The sequence below is a fragment of the Hoplias malabaricus genome, chromosome X2, assembly GCF_029633855.1.
Source record: "Hoplias malabaricus isolate fHopMal1 chromosome X2, fHopMal1.hap1, whole genome shotgun sequence".
Taxonomy (NCBI): domain Eukaryota; kingdom Metazoa; phylum Chordata; class Actinopteri; order Characiformes; family Erythrinidae; genus Hoplias; species Hoplias malabaricus.
Genome location: NC_089819.1, coordinates 41,995,610 through 42,012,876, shown reverse-complemented (window position 1 = coordinate 42,012,876; position 17,267 = coordinate 41,995,610). Strand labels below are relative to the sequence as shown.

Sequence of the window (17,267 nt, the reverse complement as noted above, 5' to 3'; positions counted from 1 at the left end):
CAGTTCAGGGTCGCGGTGGGTCCAGAGCCTACCTGGAATCATTGGGCGCAAGGCGGAAACACACCCTGGAGGGGGCTACCCAGTAATTAGCTGGCTGTTATTTAAAGTGTTACCTTTTTTGTTTGTTTGTTTGTTTGTTTGTTTGTTTGTTGTTTGTTTTCAAATTTTTAACCAAGTATTTGATTATTCACATGACTCAAATAGAGCCATCAGCCAGTTCAGTCACAAATTCAAATATAATTTTGAGCCCATAATATTGTTGCATCAAGGACATTCTGTACTGAACCTAACACTGTTTCCTTACTTTTAGATTATGGGTCTTACATTAAGCAGCACTTATATGATTTCTAGTTGTATCCACAGGTTACATCTGATAAAAAAAAAAAAAAAACTAAAATGAGCAGCTGCACATGCAGCTGTAAGAGCTGTAAGATTGTAAGCTGTAAGATTGGTATTAGCTCCTGAGAATTAGCCTCTGAAGCAGTGAAACTTCTCTTTGGAGTGATGGTTAGGTTAAATCTCCAGAGCATATTTTGTGACCTTATAATTCTCTCACAGCTAAATGCCATCAAATCAGAAAATGTTCAAGTCTTCTCAGAGGACAAATAACCTATTGCTATGCTGGTAATTTTATTAGAAATGTTGGAATATTTGGCCATAAAAGTTTTGATTAAGAGACTTTGTTTTACTTTGACATATATATTTTAAAGACACACATGAACTAGGAATATATAGTCGCAGTCCAAAGAAAAACATGTATCTCCATTTTTTAGATTGTTACATTACTACATAAATTAAAAACAGCATCTGTCCGTTACATTGTGTGAATATTTCATAGAAATGCTCCAAAATGACTTGGAATACAATGACTTCCATCAAATGTCAAAAAATATTTTTACTTCTATAAATGTACCTTTGTGTAGATGCATGTTTTACTTTGGACAGCAACAAAATATTTCCCTTTTTATGGCTAATAACAGTTGAGTCATTACTACTTTTAAAGTGCTTGCTTCCTAGAATATTTATTTATTTAGAAATGGTCTTTCATAATACATTTATTATATGTGATGAATTACTCATTTTTTAATCACACTTGTGAATTCTTTGCATGATAATAAATGTCAGAGCAGGGCAGATCATAAAGACATTGTTTATTTGGCTAAAAAAAACCTCCAAATTATATTTCAACTCCTCTCTTGTTTAGAACCGACAACCCTTACATGTTTCACAGTAGTTACTCCACCTTGTACAGCATTAACAGAATGACATCTGGAGGTTTATAAGTTAAGCCTAAAAAATATATTTTAATTGAATTAAAGTGAAGAAAATCAACTGTAGAACTGTCCTGTAGTATCACTCATAGACAGACAGACAGAAAGAGAGAGAGAGAGAGAGAGAGAGAGAGAGAGAGAGAGACAGGGAGAAAGAGAGAGAGAGAAACAGAGTTTAAAGTTACAAAGTATTTTTTTATTTCCGATGAAGACTCAGTTATCCACAGTACAGCCTGTTGATACGCAAGATGTCTGTGCGGCTCATCTGAGTGGCACGTCCAATAGCAACATTACTGTTTGGAATGGGAATGATGGTAGGCTGCCTGTTCCTTGAGAAATCATACCTGCATCCACAAAAGAGAAACCCTGCTGATCAGCACCAAAACAATGAAGTAGTGAATGAGTGAACAACAGAAAACCTTACCTTCCATAGTGCATGACAGAGTTGTAGTCATATGGGGTGCCCAGATTTTGGGTTGCAATTTTCTGAAAGTTATGCTCCTGTCCTAATAAAACACAGAGGTTTATTAGGACTGTGAAAGTGAGCCCTCTGCTTGAGATCAAATTCTTCTCTTGATCATCCTGAAGGAGGTTTTTGGAAAGTGGTGTTTTATATCCAAATTGAATAATTCAACATCAGTACCTGACCTCAAGTATGTTTGCATGCCTGTAATGTGCCAAAATCTAGTCTTCCCAAAAGAGAACAGAGTGCAGCAAATGGGGACAAACCACATATGCTGTAGAAACTGAAACAAGGCTGCAGTTTATGAATTGCTTTTTGAGGTTTGAGTTGATGTGAAGGACATTTCTATAATGTATAATACCTTTCATTTTCAAGGATAAACTTGGATGAGTGGTCCCAAACATTTGTTCTTATAATTCATGTGGAAAAAATACCAGCTCCACTAACCAGGAATGACGTTTTGTAGAAGGATGCGGACATGTCTGTCTCGGTCACTGCGGGTCTGCTCGTGGTTGAAGCCCAGAGCGTGGAGGAGCTCATGCTGGACAACACCATGATATACACAACCTTGACGATCCAGAGAAACGACCTGTTCTCCACCTCTTCTGCCCAAAAACGAATAGCACCTGCAGGTCAAATTACAGCAACACTTACTAGCTGCCTTCCGTTACTCTTCACTTATACTTCTAGTCCACCTTAACAATTCCAATGGAGGTTCTCTACTAAGTTTGTGATTTTCTTTAAACCCATGATGAATCCTAGTACTTGACTGCTTAGTATTATGAATAAAGTTTATGAGTAGGCTTAGTCCAAATCAGAGAAACCAACAGATAGAGTTCCTTATATTAAGCTCATGCTGAGATTAATTTGTTAATTTATTAATATTCTGTAAAATCTTTATCTTGATCAGGGTCATAGTGGGTCCAGAGCCCACCTGGAGCGCAAAGTAGGAACACAACCTGAACAGTGTGACAGTCCATGTCATCACACACTTACTGTCACACACCTGAGTGCACTTTTGCACAGCCAGTCCACATACCAAAATGTGTTTTTTGACTGTGATAGGAAGCCTACACAGATACAGGGGAAACACACCAAAAACTTCCAGTTACGTGATACACAGCACCCCTGTGCTGCCCCCTCATGCAAAAAGAAACATGCAAAATGTTTAATTGAACTGGCACATCCTTGTCTTAGGAAATAAGCATTGGTTAAATTTATTGCTAAATACAGGTTATAAATGTTAAAAACACTGGAGCTGTACCCTGAACGAGACTGAATGTGAATATAGTGTTTCTCTCTGCGGCGAGGTGTGAACTGGATACAGGTGGATGTCTGAAAGGACTTCAGAGCACTCTCAATAATGCTCCTTTCCCGGGATGCTAGCAGAGAGATACAAAATATTTTTACAGTGCATTGGTATGCTGTAGCAAACGACAACAACACTCATTTTGAACCTCAACTGTATTTTGTAGACCTAACTTAGATGCATTACTGAAAAATGTCCATTTGATTCTTTTGAGGCTACATCATCTCAGAAGGTGTCACTCACAGTACTGGTTAGAAATGACGTAAGGCACATAGACCTTGCTGCCTCTTCTGGGCCACTTGCACCCACGTGCTGTACAGGGGTCTGCATTCTGAAAACCAGGGTTCATGGCAATATCACCAAACATAATCTTGGGTTCATCCAGTGACTGTCCTGGGCAATGAAATAAAAATATATACAAATTGGTTTACTTTGTTACTTTCTGGAGATTATACTCATTCAATCTACGGTAATCACTTAATTTTTGTAAAGATGTGTAAAGATTTGTAGCCATCAACCCTTATGAATGAGTTCCACCATTTTTACATGCATTTATGGCTGGTGCAGGCCTTCAGCTGTGCACAATATCTTGTTAAATCACGAATAGAATTGGGCAATCTGGAGGATGAGCCTAATGTCAATATCATGAATGCCAAATTTGAGCTAGAGAGTTCAATGGGCTTTGAAGCGGTGGAACTGTGTTTTGTGACTATGTGAGTGATTATCTGAGACCAAGTGTAAAGCCATCCCAGTAGAACAGAGACTGTTATTCCATCAAAGCGGGACAAACTCCATATTAATGCCCTTGATTTCAGAACAACCTTTGAGAAAGTGGGCATATAAAAAACTTTGGACATGTAGCATTTCAAGGCCCAGAAAAGAGAAATAAACAACAACAAAAACTTCTCAGGGGCTTACCAGCTTTCCTGTTGGCTCTTTCAATCAGCGATGATACAGTGAAGTAATCCTTCTCAATGCTGTTGTCTGAATAAATGATTAATTTTATGGTTATTGACTTCTGTTTACATTTTAAGTTTAATATTATACACAAAACTAAGGCATTCTGCCATAGGAATATCTCACCTGTCTCATTGTAGCTCTTCCTAACGAATTCCTGGTTTAAAACAAGTATTAAAAACATTGTACTTGTTAGACTTCTATTATTTATATAGTTACAGACTTCTAACAACCTTTGTTCATTAAGATGCTGAATTTAAAATGACTGTGTGAGCTCACCTTAATGTAGCGACCCTGAGCTGGACTGATGACCAGCTGCAGCAGCAGTATGAATGTCAGAGTCAGATGCATGATGGAAGTCTGCAGAGATACAGAGAATTCTTAGACAGAGCTTCAGTTTAAATAATGAGACTGGGGCTAACAACTTCCCTCAAACAAGTGGTTACTCAAGGATTGTGGCAAATTACAAAGTAAAAAATCCAGAAAACATCCAAACCAAGAAAACATAAGCAAGGCTCTTTCTAAATTCATGATGTGTTGCAAAAGAAAAAAACATGGCAAGCAGATCTTCTTCTTTCTAAATAAGGTAACATATGAGCTTTGGATGAGCTGAGTGTAAAAATAATATGGACTTTAAGGTGACACTTTAAATTTCAGCCCCCTAATTACTGGGTAAGTACAGAGGAAGTAACTGTTAAGTAAGCCATAAGATAACAAAAATTTCTGAGTAAGAAGGTGGCACAGTAGCACAGTAGACCACACATTGGTAGGTGGATTTGTGACTCAGAAGTGTCTATAGGTGTTAGTGAATGTGTGTGTGAGTGTGTGTGTGTGTGTGTGTGTGTGTGTGTGTGTTTGTGTGCGTGTGTGTGTGTGTGCGTATGTGTGTGTGTGTGTGTGTGTGTGTGTGTGAGTGTTTGTGTGTAGCCCTGCTAAGACTGGCACCCCCTTCAGGGTTTATTCCTGCCTTGTGCCCAATGATTCCAGGTGGGCTCGTGACCCACCGTGACCCTGAACTGGATAAGCGGTTACAGACAAAGAATGAATTTATGATTGAGTAAGTAAAGTGAATGATACTAGAAATATGTGGTTATTACTGAGTGTCTTACAAACATTTTACAAATAAGGAACTCATTGTACTGCTAAGCATAATTATAGATTACCAAATTGAAATAAAAGTATGCCAGTTTATGCAAGTGACAATTATTGTCATTTTTTATAAATAAGGAATGCAGTTACTATTTTGAATTCATTGTATTTCTGAATGTAATTATAGATCCTTTAAAATGATTTACAGTGCACATTCAGAGAAGGACATGGTCAGCTACATTCATTACAGGCACTAGCAGAGTTTCATGGCACTCATTAGGCTTAGGACATGTGATTTACCACAATAACCATCATCACATACTTCTGAGATATTTACACTGTTTTGTACATGTACATAGCTTACTAACATTGAATGATGGTCCCCCTGTAGATGTTCAACATATTTTCAGTAAGCTGTTAACAGTGCATCTGTTGACTAGAATGCAGCACCTGTACAGAGTTAATTTATCATTAATAAATATATTAGCGGAGTGTCGGTTTAATTTATCTAAGCACTCATTTTGTAGCTTTATTACAGACTACAGAGACATATGTGTACACATTCAGTTGAAACTAAACTGAAGTAAAATGTAAAAGATAAAGTTTAGTCATCTAGTTATCATCACTCGACTATTGTCGCACTTTCAGTGTCATTTCTGTAGTTGTGTTACAAACTATCAACAAACTGTCAGTAGCAGACCTGTTAATATTTCAGTACAATACTTGTTAATGTTTCAGTAGAATGCATGTAGACTCTTCAGTAGAATGAATCTAGAAATTCCAGAGCTGTCAGTGTTATTTCTGTAGATTCGCTGCAGACTGTCAGTAGCCTAAATGGCAAAAGCATGTAGGTGGAAATGTCAATGGTACACGTAGAAATTCTCAAGACATTATCATTATTTCCGTAGATGTGCTACAAACTTCTGATAGACTGTCAGCAGTGTACACTTTGGTATTTCAATGGGATACCTATTAATTCTTCAGCATCAGACAATGAATGAATGAATAGAATACATGTAGACATTTCAGTAGAATTTATGTGGAAATATTGATGCTTATTAATGGAATGTCACTAAAGGCACACTGGGTCTCTCATCTGTAGATGTGAATTTGGGCCATCCAAATAAAGTGAAACACTGTCTAATTAAGTAGATTATAAACATTTGTGCCATCCTTAAGTTTCTACAGACAAACTAATATGTAGCTGCATTCCTTATTTATAAAAAATGACAGTAACATTCACTTGTATAAACTTATTTGCCTTATTTGTTAAATTTTTGTAAGACAACCAGTAATAACCACACACTTCTAGTATCATACCCTTTAATTACTCAGTACTTGTTTTATATGGCTTACTTAACAGGTACTTACTCTGCACTTACCCAGTAATTATTCATTCATTCATTCATTATCTGTAACCGCTTATCCAGTTCAGGGTCGCGGTGGGTCCAGAGCCTACCTGGAATCATTGGGCGCAAGGCGGAAACACACCCTGGAGGGGGCTACCCAGTAATTAGCTGGCTGTTATTTAAAGTGTTACCTTTTTTGTTTGTTTGTTTGTTTGTTTGTTTGTTTGTTGTTTGTTTTCAAATTTTTAACCAAGTATTTGATTATTCACATGACTCAAATAGAGCCATCAGCTAGTTCAGTCACAAATTCAAATATAATTTTGAGCCCATAATATTGTTGCATCAAGGACATTCTGTACTGAACCTAACACTGTTTCCTTACTTTTAGATTATGGGTCTTACATTAAGCAGCACTTATATGATTTCTAGTTGTATCCACAGGTTACATCTGATAAAAAAAAAAAAAAAACTAAAATGAGCAGCTGCACATGCAGCTTTAAGAGCTGTAAGATTGTAAGCTGTAAGATTGGTATTAGCTCCTGAGAATTAGCCTCTGAAGCAGTGAAACTTCTCTTTGGAGTGATGGTTAGGTTAAATCTCCAGAGCATATTTTGTGACCTTATAATTCTCTCACAGCTAAATGCCATCAAATCAGAAAATGTTCAAGTCTTCTCAGAGGACAAATAACCTATTGCTATGCTGGTAATTTTATTAGAAATGTTGGAATATTTGGCCATAAAAGTTTTGATTAAGAGACTTTGTTTTACTTTGACATATATATTTTAAAGACACACATGAACTAGGAATATATAGTCGCAGTCCAAAGAAAAACATGTATCTCCATTTTTTAGATTGTTACATTACTACATAAATTAAAAACAGCATCTGTCCGTTACATTGTGTGAATATTTCATAGAAATGCTCCAAAATGACTTGGAATACAATGACTTCCATCAAATGTCAAAAAATATTTTTACTTCTATAAATGTACCTTTGTGTAGATGCATGTTTTACTTTGGACAGCAACAAAATATTTCCCTTTTTATGGCTAATAACAGTTGAGTCATTACTACTTTTAAAGTGCTTGCTTCCTAGAATATTTATTTATTTAGAAATGGTCTTTCATAATACATTTATTATATGTGATGAATTACTCATTTTTTAATCACACTTGTGAATTCTTTGCATGATAATAAATGTCAGAGCAGGGCAGATCATAAAGACATTGTTTATTTGGCTAAATAAAACCTCCAAATTATATTTCAACTCCTCTCTTGTTTAGAACCGACAACCCTTACATGTTTCACAGTAGTTACTCCACCTTGTACAGCATTAACAGAATGACATCTGGAGGTTTATAAGTTAAGCCTAAAAAATATATTTTAATTGAATTAAAGTGAAGAAAATCAACTGTAGAACTGTCCTGTAGTATCACTCATAGACAGACAGACAGAAGAGAGAGAGAGAGAGAGAGAGAGAGAGAGAGAGAGAGAGAGAGAGAGAGACAGGGAGAAAGAGAGAGAGAGAAACAGAGTTTAAAGTTACAAAGTATTTTTTTATTTCCGATGAAGACTCAGTTATCCACAGTACAGCCTGTTGATACGCAAGATGTCTGTGCGGCTCATCTGAGTGGCACGTCCAATAGCAACATTACTGTTTGGAATGGGAATGATGGTAGGCTGCCTGTTCCTTGAGAAATCATACCTGCATCCACAAAAGAGAAACCCTGCTGATCAGCACCAAAACAATGAAGTAGTGAATGAGTGAACAACAGAAAACCTTACCTTCCATAGTGCATGACAGAGTTGTAGTCATATGGGGTGCCCAGATTTTGGGTTGCAATTTTCTGAAAGTTATGCTCCTGTCCTAATAAAACACAGAGGTTTATTAGGACTGTGAAAGTGAGCCCTCTGCTTGAGATCAAATTCTTCTCTTGATCATCCTGAAGGAGGTTTTTGGAAAGTGGTGTTTTATATCCAAATTGAATCATTCAACATCAGTACCTGACCTCAAGTATGTTTGCATGCCTGTAATGTGCCAAAATCTAGTCTTCCCAAAAGAGAACAAAGTGCAGCAAAGGGGACAAACCACATATGCTGTAAAAACTGAAACTGGGCTGCAGTTTATGAATTGCTTTTGAGGTATGAGTTGATGTAAAGGAAATTTCTATAATGTATAATATCTTTAATGTTCAAGGATGAACTTGGATGAGTGGTCCCAAACATTTGGTCATATAATTCATGTGGAAAAAATACCAGCTCCACTAACCAGGAATGACGTTTTGTAGAAGGATGCGGACATGTCTGTCTCGGTCACTGCGGGTCTGCTCGTGGTTGAAGCCCAGAGCGTGGAGGAGCTCATGCTGGACAACACCATGATATACACAACCTTGACGATCCAGAGAAACGACCTGTTCTCCACCTCTTCTGCCCAAAAACGAATAGCACCTGCAGGTCAAATTACAGCAACACTTACTAGCTGCCTTCCGTTACTCTTCACTTATACTTCTAGTCCACCTTAACAATTCCAATGGAGGTTCTCTACTAAGTTTGTGATTTTCTTTAAACCCATGATGAATCCTAGTACTTGACTGCTTAGAATTATGAATAAAGTTTATGAGAAGGCTTAGTCCAAATCAGAGAAACCAACAGATAGAGTTCCTTATATTAAGCTCATGCTGAGATTAATTTGTTAATTTATTAATATTCTGTAAAATCTTTATCTTGATCAGGGTCATAGTGGGTCCAGAGCCCACCTGGAGCGCAAAGTAGGAACACAACCTGAACAGTGTGACAGTCCATGTCATCACACACTTACTGTCACACACCTGAGTGCACTTTTGCACAGCCAGTCCACATACCAAAATGTGTTTTTTGACTGTGATAGGAAGCCTACACAGATACAGGGGAAACACACCAAAAACTTCCAGTTACGTGATACACAGCACCCCTGTGCTGCCCCCTCATGCAAAAAGAAACATGCAAAATGTTTAATTGAACTGGCACATCCTTGTCTTAGGAAATAAGCATTGGTTAAATTTATTGCTAAATACAGGTTATAAATGTTAAAAACACTGGAGCTGTACCCTGAACGAGACTGAATGTGAATATAGTGTTTCTCTCTGCGGCGAGGTGTGAACTGGATACAGGTGGATGTCTGAAAGGACTTCAGAGCACTCTCAATAATGCTCCTTTCCCGGGATGCTAGCAGAGAGATACAAAATATTTTTACAGTGCATTGGTATGCTGTAGCAAACGACAACAACACTCATTTTGAACCTCAACTGTATTTTGTAGACCTAACTTAGATGCATTACTGAAAAATGTCCATTTGATTCTTTTGAGGCTACATCATCTCAGAAGGTGTCACTCACAGTACTGGTTAGAAATGACGTAAGGCACATAGACCTTGCTGCCTCTTCTGGGCCACTTGCACCCACGTGCTGTACAGGGGTCTGCATTCTGAAAGCCAGGGTTCATGGCAATATCACCAAACATAATCTTGGGTTCATCCAGTGACTGTCCTGGGCAATGAAATAAAAATATATACAAATTGGTTTACTTTGTTACTTTCTGGAGATTATACTCATTCAATCTACGGTAATCACTTAATTTTTGTAAAGATGTGTAAAGATTTGTAGCCATCACCCCTTATGAATGAGTTCCACCATTTTTACATGCATTTATGGCTGGTGCAGGCCTTCAGCTGTGCACAATATCTTGTTAAATCACGAATAGAATTGGGCAATCTGGAGGATGAGCCTAATGTCAATATCATGAATGCCAAATTTGAGCTAGAGAGTTCAATGGGCTTTGAAGCGGTGGAACTGTGTTTTGTGACTATGTGAGTGATTATCTGAGACCAAGTGTAAAGCCATCCCAGTAGAACAGAGACTGTTATTCCATCAAAGCGGGACAAACTCCATATTAATGCCCTTGATTTCAGAACAACCTTTGAGAAAGTGGGCATATAAAAAACTTTGGACATGTAGCATTTCAAGGCCCAGAAAAGAGAAATAAACAACAACAAAAACTTCTCAGGGGCTTACCAGCTTTCCTGTTGGCTCTTTCAATCAGCGATGATACAGTGAAGTAATCCTTCTCAATGCTGTTGTCTGAATAAATGATTAATTTTATGGTTATTGACTTCTGTTTACATTTTAAGTTTAATATTATACACAAAACTAAGGCATTCTGCCATAGGAATATCTCACCTGTCTCATTGTAGCTCTTCCTAACGAATTCCTGGTTTAAAACAAGTATTAAAAACACTGTACTTGTTAGACTTCTATTATTTATATAGTTACAGACTTCTAACAACCTTTGTTCATTAAGATGCTGAATTTAAAATGACTGTGTGAGCTCACCTTAATGTAGCGACCCTGAGCTGGACTGATGACCAGCTGCAGCAGCAGTATGAATGTCAGAGTCAGATGCATGATGGAAGTCTGCAGAGATACAGAGAATTCTTAGACAGAGCTTCAGTTTAAATAATGAGACTGGGGCTAACAACTTCCCTCAAACAAGTGGTTACTCAAGGATTGTGGCAAATTACAAAGTAAAAAATCCAGAAAACATCCAAACCAAGAAAACTTAAGCAAGGCTCTTTCTAAATTCATGATGTGTTGCAAAAGAAAAAAACATGGCAAGCAGATCTTCTTCTTTCTAAATAAGGTAACATATGAGCTTTGGATGAGCTGAGTGTAAAAATAATATGGACTTTAAGGTGACACTTTAAATTTCAGCCCCCTAATTACTGGGTAAGTACAGAGGAAGTAACTGTTAAGTAAGCCGTAAGATAACAAAAATTTCTGAGTAAGAAGGTGGCACAATAGCACAGTAGACCACACATTGGTAGGTGGATTTGTGACTCAGAAGTGTCTATAGGTGTTAGTGAATGTGTGTGTGAGTGTGTGTGTGTGTGTGTGTGTGTGTGTGTGTGTTTGTGTGCGTGTGTGTGTGTGTGCGTATGTGTGTGTGTGTGTGTGTGTGTGTGTGTGTGAGTGTTTGTGTGTAGCCCTGCTAAGACTGGCACCCCCTTCAGGGTTTATTCCTGCCTTGTGCCCAATGATTCCAGGTGGGCTCGTGACCCACCGTGACCCTGAACTGGATAAGCGGTTACAGACAAAGAATGAATTTATGATTGAGTAAGTAAAGTGAATGATACTAGAAATATGTGGTTATTACTGAGTGTCTTACAAACATTTTACAAATAAGGAACTCATTGTACTGCTAAGCATAATTATAGATTACCAAATTGAAATAAAAGTATGCCAGTTTATGCAAGTGACAATTATTGTCATTTTTTATAAATAAGGAATGCAGTTACTATTTTGAATTCATTGTATTTCTGAATGTAATTATAGATCCTTTAAAATGATTTACAGTGCACATTCAGAGAAGGACATGGTCAGCTACATTCATTACAGGCACTAGCAGAGTTTCATGGCACTCATTAGGCTTAGGACATGTGATTTACCACAATAACCATCATCACATACTTCTGAGATATTTTACACTGTTTTGTACATGTACATAGCTTACTAACGTTGAATGATGGTCCCCCTGTAGATGTTCAACATATTTTCAGTAAGCTGTTAACAGTGCATCTGTTGACTAGAATGCAGCACCTGTACAGAGTTAATTTATCATTAATAAATATATTAGCGGAGTGTCGGTTTAATTTATCTAAGCACTCATTTTGTAGCTTTATTACAGACTACAGAGACATATGTGTACACATTCAGTTGAAACTAAACTGAAGTAAAATGTAAAAGATAAAGTTTAGTCATCTAGTTATCATCACTCGACTATTGTCGCACTTTCAGTGTCATTTCTGTAGTTGTGTTACAAACTATCAACAAACTGTCAGTAGCATACCTGTTAATATTTCAGTACAATACTTGTTAATGTTTCAGTAGAATGCATGTAGACTCTTCAGTAGAATGAATCTAGAAATTCCAGAGCTGTCAGTGTTATTTCTGTAGATTCGCTGCAGACTGTCAGTAGCCTAAATGGCAAAAGCATGTAGGTGGAAATGTCAATGGTACACGTAGAAATTCTCAAGACATTATCATTATTTCCGTAGATGTGCTACAAACTTCTGATAGACTGTCAGCAGTGTACACTTTGGTATTTCAATGGGATACCTATTAATTCTTCAGCATCAGACAATGAATGAATGAATAGAATACATGTAGACATTTCAGTAGAATTTATGTGGAAATATTGATGCTTATTAATGGAATGTCACTAAAGGCACACTGGGTCTCTCATCTGTAGATGTGAATTTGGGCCATCCAAATAAAGTGAAACACTGTCTAATTAAGTAGATTATAAACATTTGTGCCATCCTTAAGTTTCTACAGACAAACTAATATGTAGCTGCATTCCTTATTTATAAAAAATGACAGTAACATTCACTTGTATAAACTTATTTGCCTTATTTGTTAAATTTTTGTAAGACAACCAGTAATAACCACACACTTCTAGTATCATACCCTTTAATTACTCAGTACTTGTTTTATATGGCTTACTTAACAGGTACTTACTCTGCACTTACCCAGTAATTATTCATTCATTCATTCATTATCTGTAACCGCTTATCCAGTTCAGGGTCGCGGTGGGTCCAGAGCCTACCTGGAATCATTGGGCGCAAGGCGGAAACACACCCTGGAGGGGGCTACCCAGTAATTAGCTGGCTGTTATTTAAAATGTTACCTTTTTTGTTTGTTTGTTTGTTTGTTTGTTTGTTGTTTGTTTTCAAATTTTTAACCAAGTATTTGATTATTCACATGACTCAAATAGAGCCATCAGCCAGTTCAGTCACAAATTCAAATATAATTTTGAGCCCATAATATTGTTGCATCAAGGACATTCTGTACTGAACCTAACACTGTTTCCTGTAGCTGTAAGCTGTAAGATTGTAAACTGTAAGATTGGTATTAGCTCCTGAGAATTAGCCTCTGAAGCAGTGAAACTTCTCTTTGGAGTGATGGTTAGGTTAAATCTCCAGAGCATATTTTGTGACCTTATAATTCTCTCACAGCTAAATGCCATCAAATCAGAAAATGTTCAAGTCTTCTCAGAGGACAAATAACCTATTGCTATGCTGGTAATTTTATTAGAAATGTTGGAATATTTGGCCATAAAAGTTTTGATTAAGAGACTTTGTTTTACTTTGACATATATATTTTAAAGACACACATGAACTAGGAATATATAGTCGCAGTCCAAAGAAAAACATGTATCTCCATTTTTTAGATTGTTACATTACTACATAAATTAAAAACAGCATCTGTCCGTTACATTGTGTGAATATTTCATAGAAATGCTCCAAAATGACTTGGAATACAATGACTTCCATCAAATGTCAAAAAATATTTTTACTTCTATAAATGTACCTTTGTGTAGATGCATGTTTTACTTTGGACAGCAACAAAATATTTCCCTTTTTATGGCTAATAACAGTTGAGTCATTACTACTTTTAAAGTGCTTGCTTCCTAGAATATTTATTTATTTAGAAATGGTCTTTCATAATACATTTATTATATGTGATGAATTACTCATTTTTTAATCACACTTGTGAATTCTTTGCATGATAATAAATGTCAGAGCAGGGCAGATCATAAAGACATTGTTTATTTGGCTAAAAAAAACCTCCAAATTATATTTCAACTCCTCTCTTGTTTAGAACCGACAACCCTTACATGTTTCACAGTAGTTACTCCACCTTGTACAGCATTAACAGAATGACATCTGGAGGTTTATAAGTTAAGCCTAAAAAATATATTTTAATTGAATTAAAGTGAAGAAAATCAACTGTAGAACTGTCCTGTAGTATCACTCATAGACAGACAGACAGAAAGAGAGAGAGAGAGAGAGAGACAGGGAGAAAGAGAGAGAGAGAAACAGAGTTTAAAGTTACAAAGTATTTTTTTATTTCCGATGAAGACTCAGTTATCCACAGTACAGCCTGTTGATACGCAAGATGTCTGTGCGGCTCATCTGAGTGGCACGTCCAATAGCAACATTACTGTTTGGAATGGGAATGATGGTAGGCTGCCTGTTCCTTGAGAAATCATACCTGCATCCACAAAAGAGAAACCCTGCTGATCAGCACCAAAACAATGAAGTAGTGAATGAGTGAACAACAGAAAACCTTACCTTCCATAGTGCATGACAGAGTTGTAGTCATATGGGGTGCCCAGATTTTGGGTTGCAATTTTCTGAAAGTTATGCTCCTGTCCTAATAAAACACAGAGGTTTATTAGGACTGTGAAAGTGAGCCCTCTGCTTGAGATCAAATTCTTCTCTTGTTCATCCTGAAGGAGGTTTTTGGAAAGTGGTGTTTTATATCCAAATTGAATCATTCAACATCAGTACCTGACCTCAAGTATGTTTGCATGCCTGTAATGTGCCAAAATCTAGTCTTCCCAAAAGAGAACAAAGTGCAGCAAAGGGGACAAACCACATATGCTGTAAAAACTGAAACTGGGCTGCAGTTTATGAATTGCTTTTGAGGTATGAGTTGATGTAAAGGAAATTTCTATAATGTATAATATCTTTAATGTTCAAGGATGAACTTGGATGAGTGGTCCCAAACATTTGGTCATATAATTCATGTGGAAAAAATACCAGCTCCACTAACCAGGAATGACGTTTTGTAGAAGGATGCGGACATGTCTGTCTCGGTCACTGCGGGTCTGCTCGTGGTTGAAGCCCAGAGCGTGGAGGAGCTCATGCTGGACAACACCATGATATACACAACCTTGACGATCCAGAGAAACGACCTGTTCTCCACCTCTTCTGCCCAAAAACGAATAGCACCTGCAGGTCAAATTACAGCAACACTTACTAGCTGCCTTCCGTTACTCTTCACTTATACTTCTAGTCCACCTTAACAATTCCAATGGAGGTTCTCTACTAAGTTTGTGATTTTCTTTAAACCCATGATGAATCCTAGTACTTGACTGCTTAGTATTATGAATAAAGTTTATGAGTAGGCTTAGTCCAAATCAGAGAAACCAACAGATAGAGTTCCTTATATTAAGCTCATGCTGAGATTAATTTGTTAATTTATTAATATTCTGTAAAATCTTTATCTTGATCAGGGTCATAGTGGGTCCAGAGCCCACCTGGAGCGCAAAGTAGGAACACACCCCGAACAGTGTGACAGTCCATGTCATCACACACTTACTGTCACACACCTGAGTGCACTTTTGCACAGCCAGTCCACATACCAAAATGTGTTTTTTGACTGTGATAGGAAGCCTACACAGATACAGGGGAAACACACCAAAAACTTCCAGTTACGTGATACACAGCACCCCTGTGCTGCCCCCTCATGCAAAAAGAAACATGCAAAATGTTTAATTGAACTGGTACATCCTTGTCTTAAGAAATAAGCATTGGTTAAATTTATTGCTAAATACAGGTTATAAATGTTAAAAACACTGGAGCTGTACCCTGAACGAGACTGAATGTGAATATAGTGTTTCTCTCTGCGGCGAGGTGTGAACTGGATACAGGTGGATGTCTGAAAGGACTTCAGAGCACTCTCAATAATGCTCCTTTCCCGGGATGCTAGCAGAGAGATACAAAATATTTTTACAGTGCATTGGTATGCTGTAGCAAACGACAACAACACTCATTTTGAACCTCAACTGTATTTTGTAGACCTAACTTAGATGCATTACTGAAAAATGTCCATTTGATTCTTTTGAGGCTACATCATCTCAGAAGGTGTCACTCACAGTACTGGTTAGAAATGACGTAAGGCACATAGACCTTGCTGCCTCTTCTGGGCCACTTGCACCCACGTGCTGTACAGGGGTCTGCATTCTGAAAGCCAGGGTTCATGGCAATATCACCAAACATAATCTTGGGTTCATCCAGTGACTGTCCTGGGCAATGAAATAAAAATATATACAAATTGGTTTACTTTGTTACTTTCTGGAGATTATACTCATTCAATCTACGGTAATCACTTAATTTTTGTAAAGATGTGTAAAGATTTGTAGCCATCACCCCTTATGAATGAGTTCCACCATTTTTACATGCATTTATGGCTGGTGCAGGCCTTCAGCTGTGCACAATATCTTGTTAAATCACGAATAGAATTGGGCAATCTGGAGGATGAGCCTAATGTCAATATCATGAATGCCAAATTTGAGCTAGAGAGTTCAATGGGCTTTGAAGCGGTGGAACTGTGTTTTGTGACTATGTGAGTGATTATCTGAGACCAAGTGTAAAGCCATCCCAGTAGAACAGAGACTGTTATTCCATCAAAGCGGGACAAACTCCATATTAATGCCCTTGATTTCAGAACAACCTTTGAGAAAGTGGGCATATAAAAAACTTTGGACATGTAGCATTTCAAGGCCCAGAAAAGAGAAATAAACAACAACAAAAACTTCTCAGGGGCTTACCAGCTTTCCTGTTGGCTCTTTCAATCAGCGATGATACAGTGAAGTAATCCTTCTCAATGCTGTTGTCTGAATAAATGATTAATTTTATGGTTATTGACTTCTGTTTACATTTTAAGTTTAATATTATACACAAAACTAAGGCATTCTGCCATAGGAATATCTCACCTGTCTCATTGTAGCTCTTCCTAACGAATTCCTGGTTTAAAACAAGTATTAAAAACATTGTACTTGTTAGACTTCTATTATTTATATAGTTACAGACTTCTAACAACCTTTGTTCATTAAGATGCTGAATTTAAAATGACTGTGTGAGCTCACCTTAATGTAGCGACCCTGAGCTGGACTGATGACCAGCTGCAGCAGCAGTATGAATGTCAGAGTCAGATGCATGATGGAAGT

At 37.3% G+C, this 17,267-nt stretch overlaps 3 protein-coding genes across 3 annotated transcripts; all 3 read right to left on the bottom strand.

Moving 5' to 3' along the window:
* Nucleotides 1–983: 983 nt before the first annotated feature.
* On the bottom strand, nt 984–4,360 carry LOC136676293 (low choriolytic enzyme-like). Its single transcript, XM_066653177.1, has 8 exons — nt 4,280–4,360; nt 4,127–4,157; nt 3,962–4,027; nt 3,287–3,436; nt 2,999–3,116; nt 2,182–2,360; nt 1,696–1,777; nt 984–1,615 (listed from the first exon to the last, which is right to left on the bottom strand). The coding sequence occupies exons 1-8, from the start codon at nt 4,349–4,351 to the stop codon at nt 1,489–1,491; spliced, it is 825 nt and encodes a 274-aa protein (XP_066509274.1). The 5' UTR covers nt 4,352–4,360; the 3' UTR covers nt 984–1,488.
* A 3,113-nt stretch (nt 4,361–7,473) lies between these two features.
* Nucleotides 7,474–10,885, bottom strand: LOC136676291 (low choriolytic enzyme-like). Its single transcript, XM_066653176.1, has 8 exons — nt 10,805–10,885; nt 10,652–10,682; nt 10,487–10,552; nt 9,812–9,961; nt 9,524–9,641; nt 8,707–8,885; nt 8,223–8,304; nt 7,474–8,142 (listed from the first exon to the last, which is right to left on the bottom strand). Exons 1-8 carry the CDS (start codon nt 10,874–10,876, stop codon nt 8,016–8,018), a joined length of 825 nt encoding a protein of 274 aa, XP_066509273.1. The 5' UTR covers nt 10,877–10,885; the 3' UTR covers nt 7,474–8,015.
* A 3,000-nt stretch (nt 10,886–13,885) lies between these two features.
* LOC136676284 (low choriolytic enzyme-like) lies at nt 13,886–17,267 on the bottom strand. The gene is made up of 8 exons (XM_066653152.1): nt 17,187–17,267; nt 17,034–17,064; nt 16,869–16,934; nt 16,194–16,343; nt 15,906–16,023; nt 15,089–15,267; nt 14,605–14,686; nt 13,886–14,524 (listed from the first exon to the last, which is right to left on the bottom strand). Exons 1-8 carry the CDS (start codon nt 17,256–17,258, stop codon nt 14,398–14,400), a joined length of 825 nt encoding a protein of 274 aa, XP_066509249.1. The 5' UTR covers nt 17,259–17,267; the 3' UTR covers nt 13,886–14,397.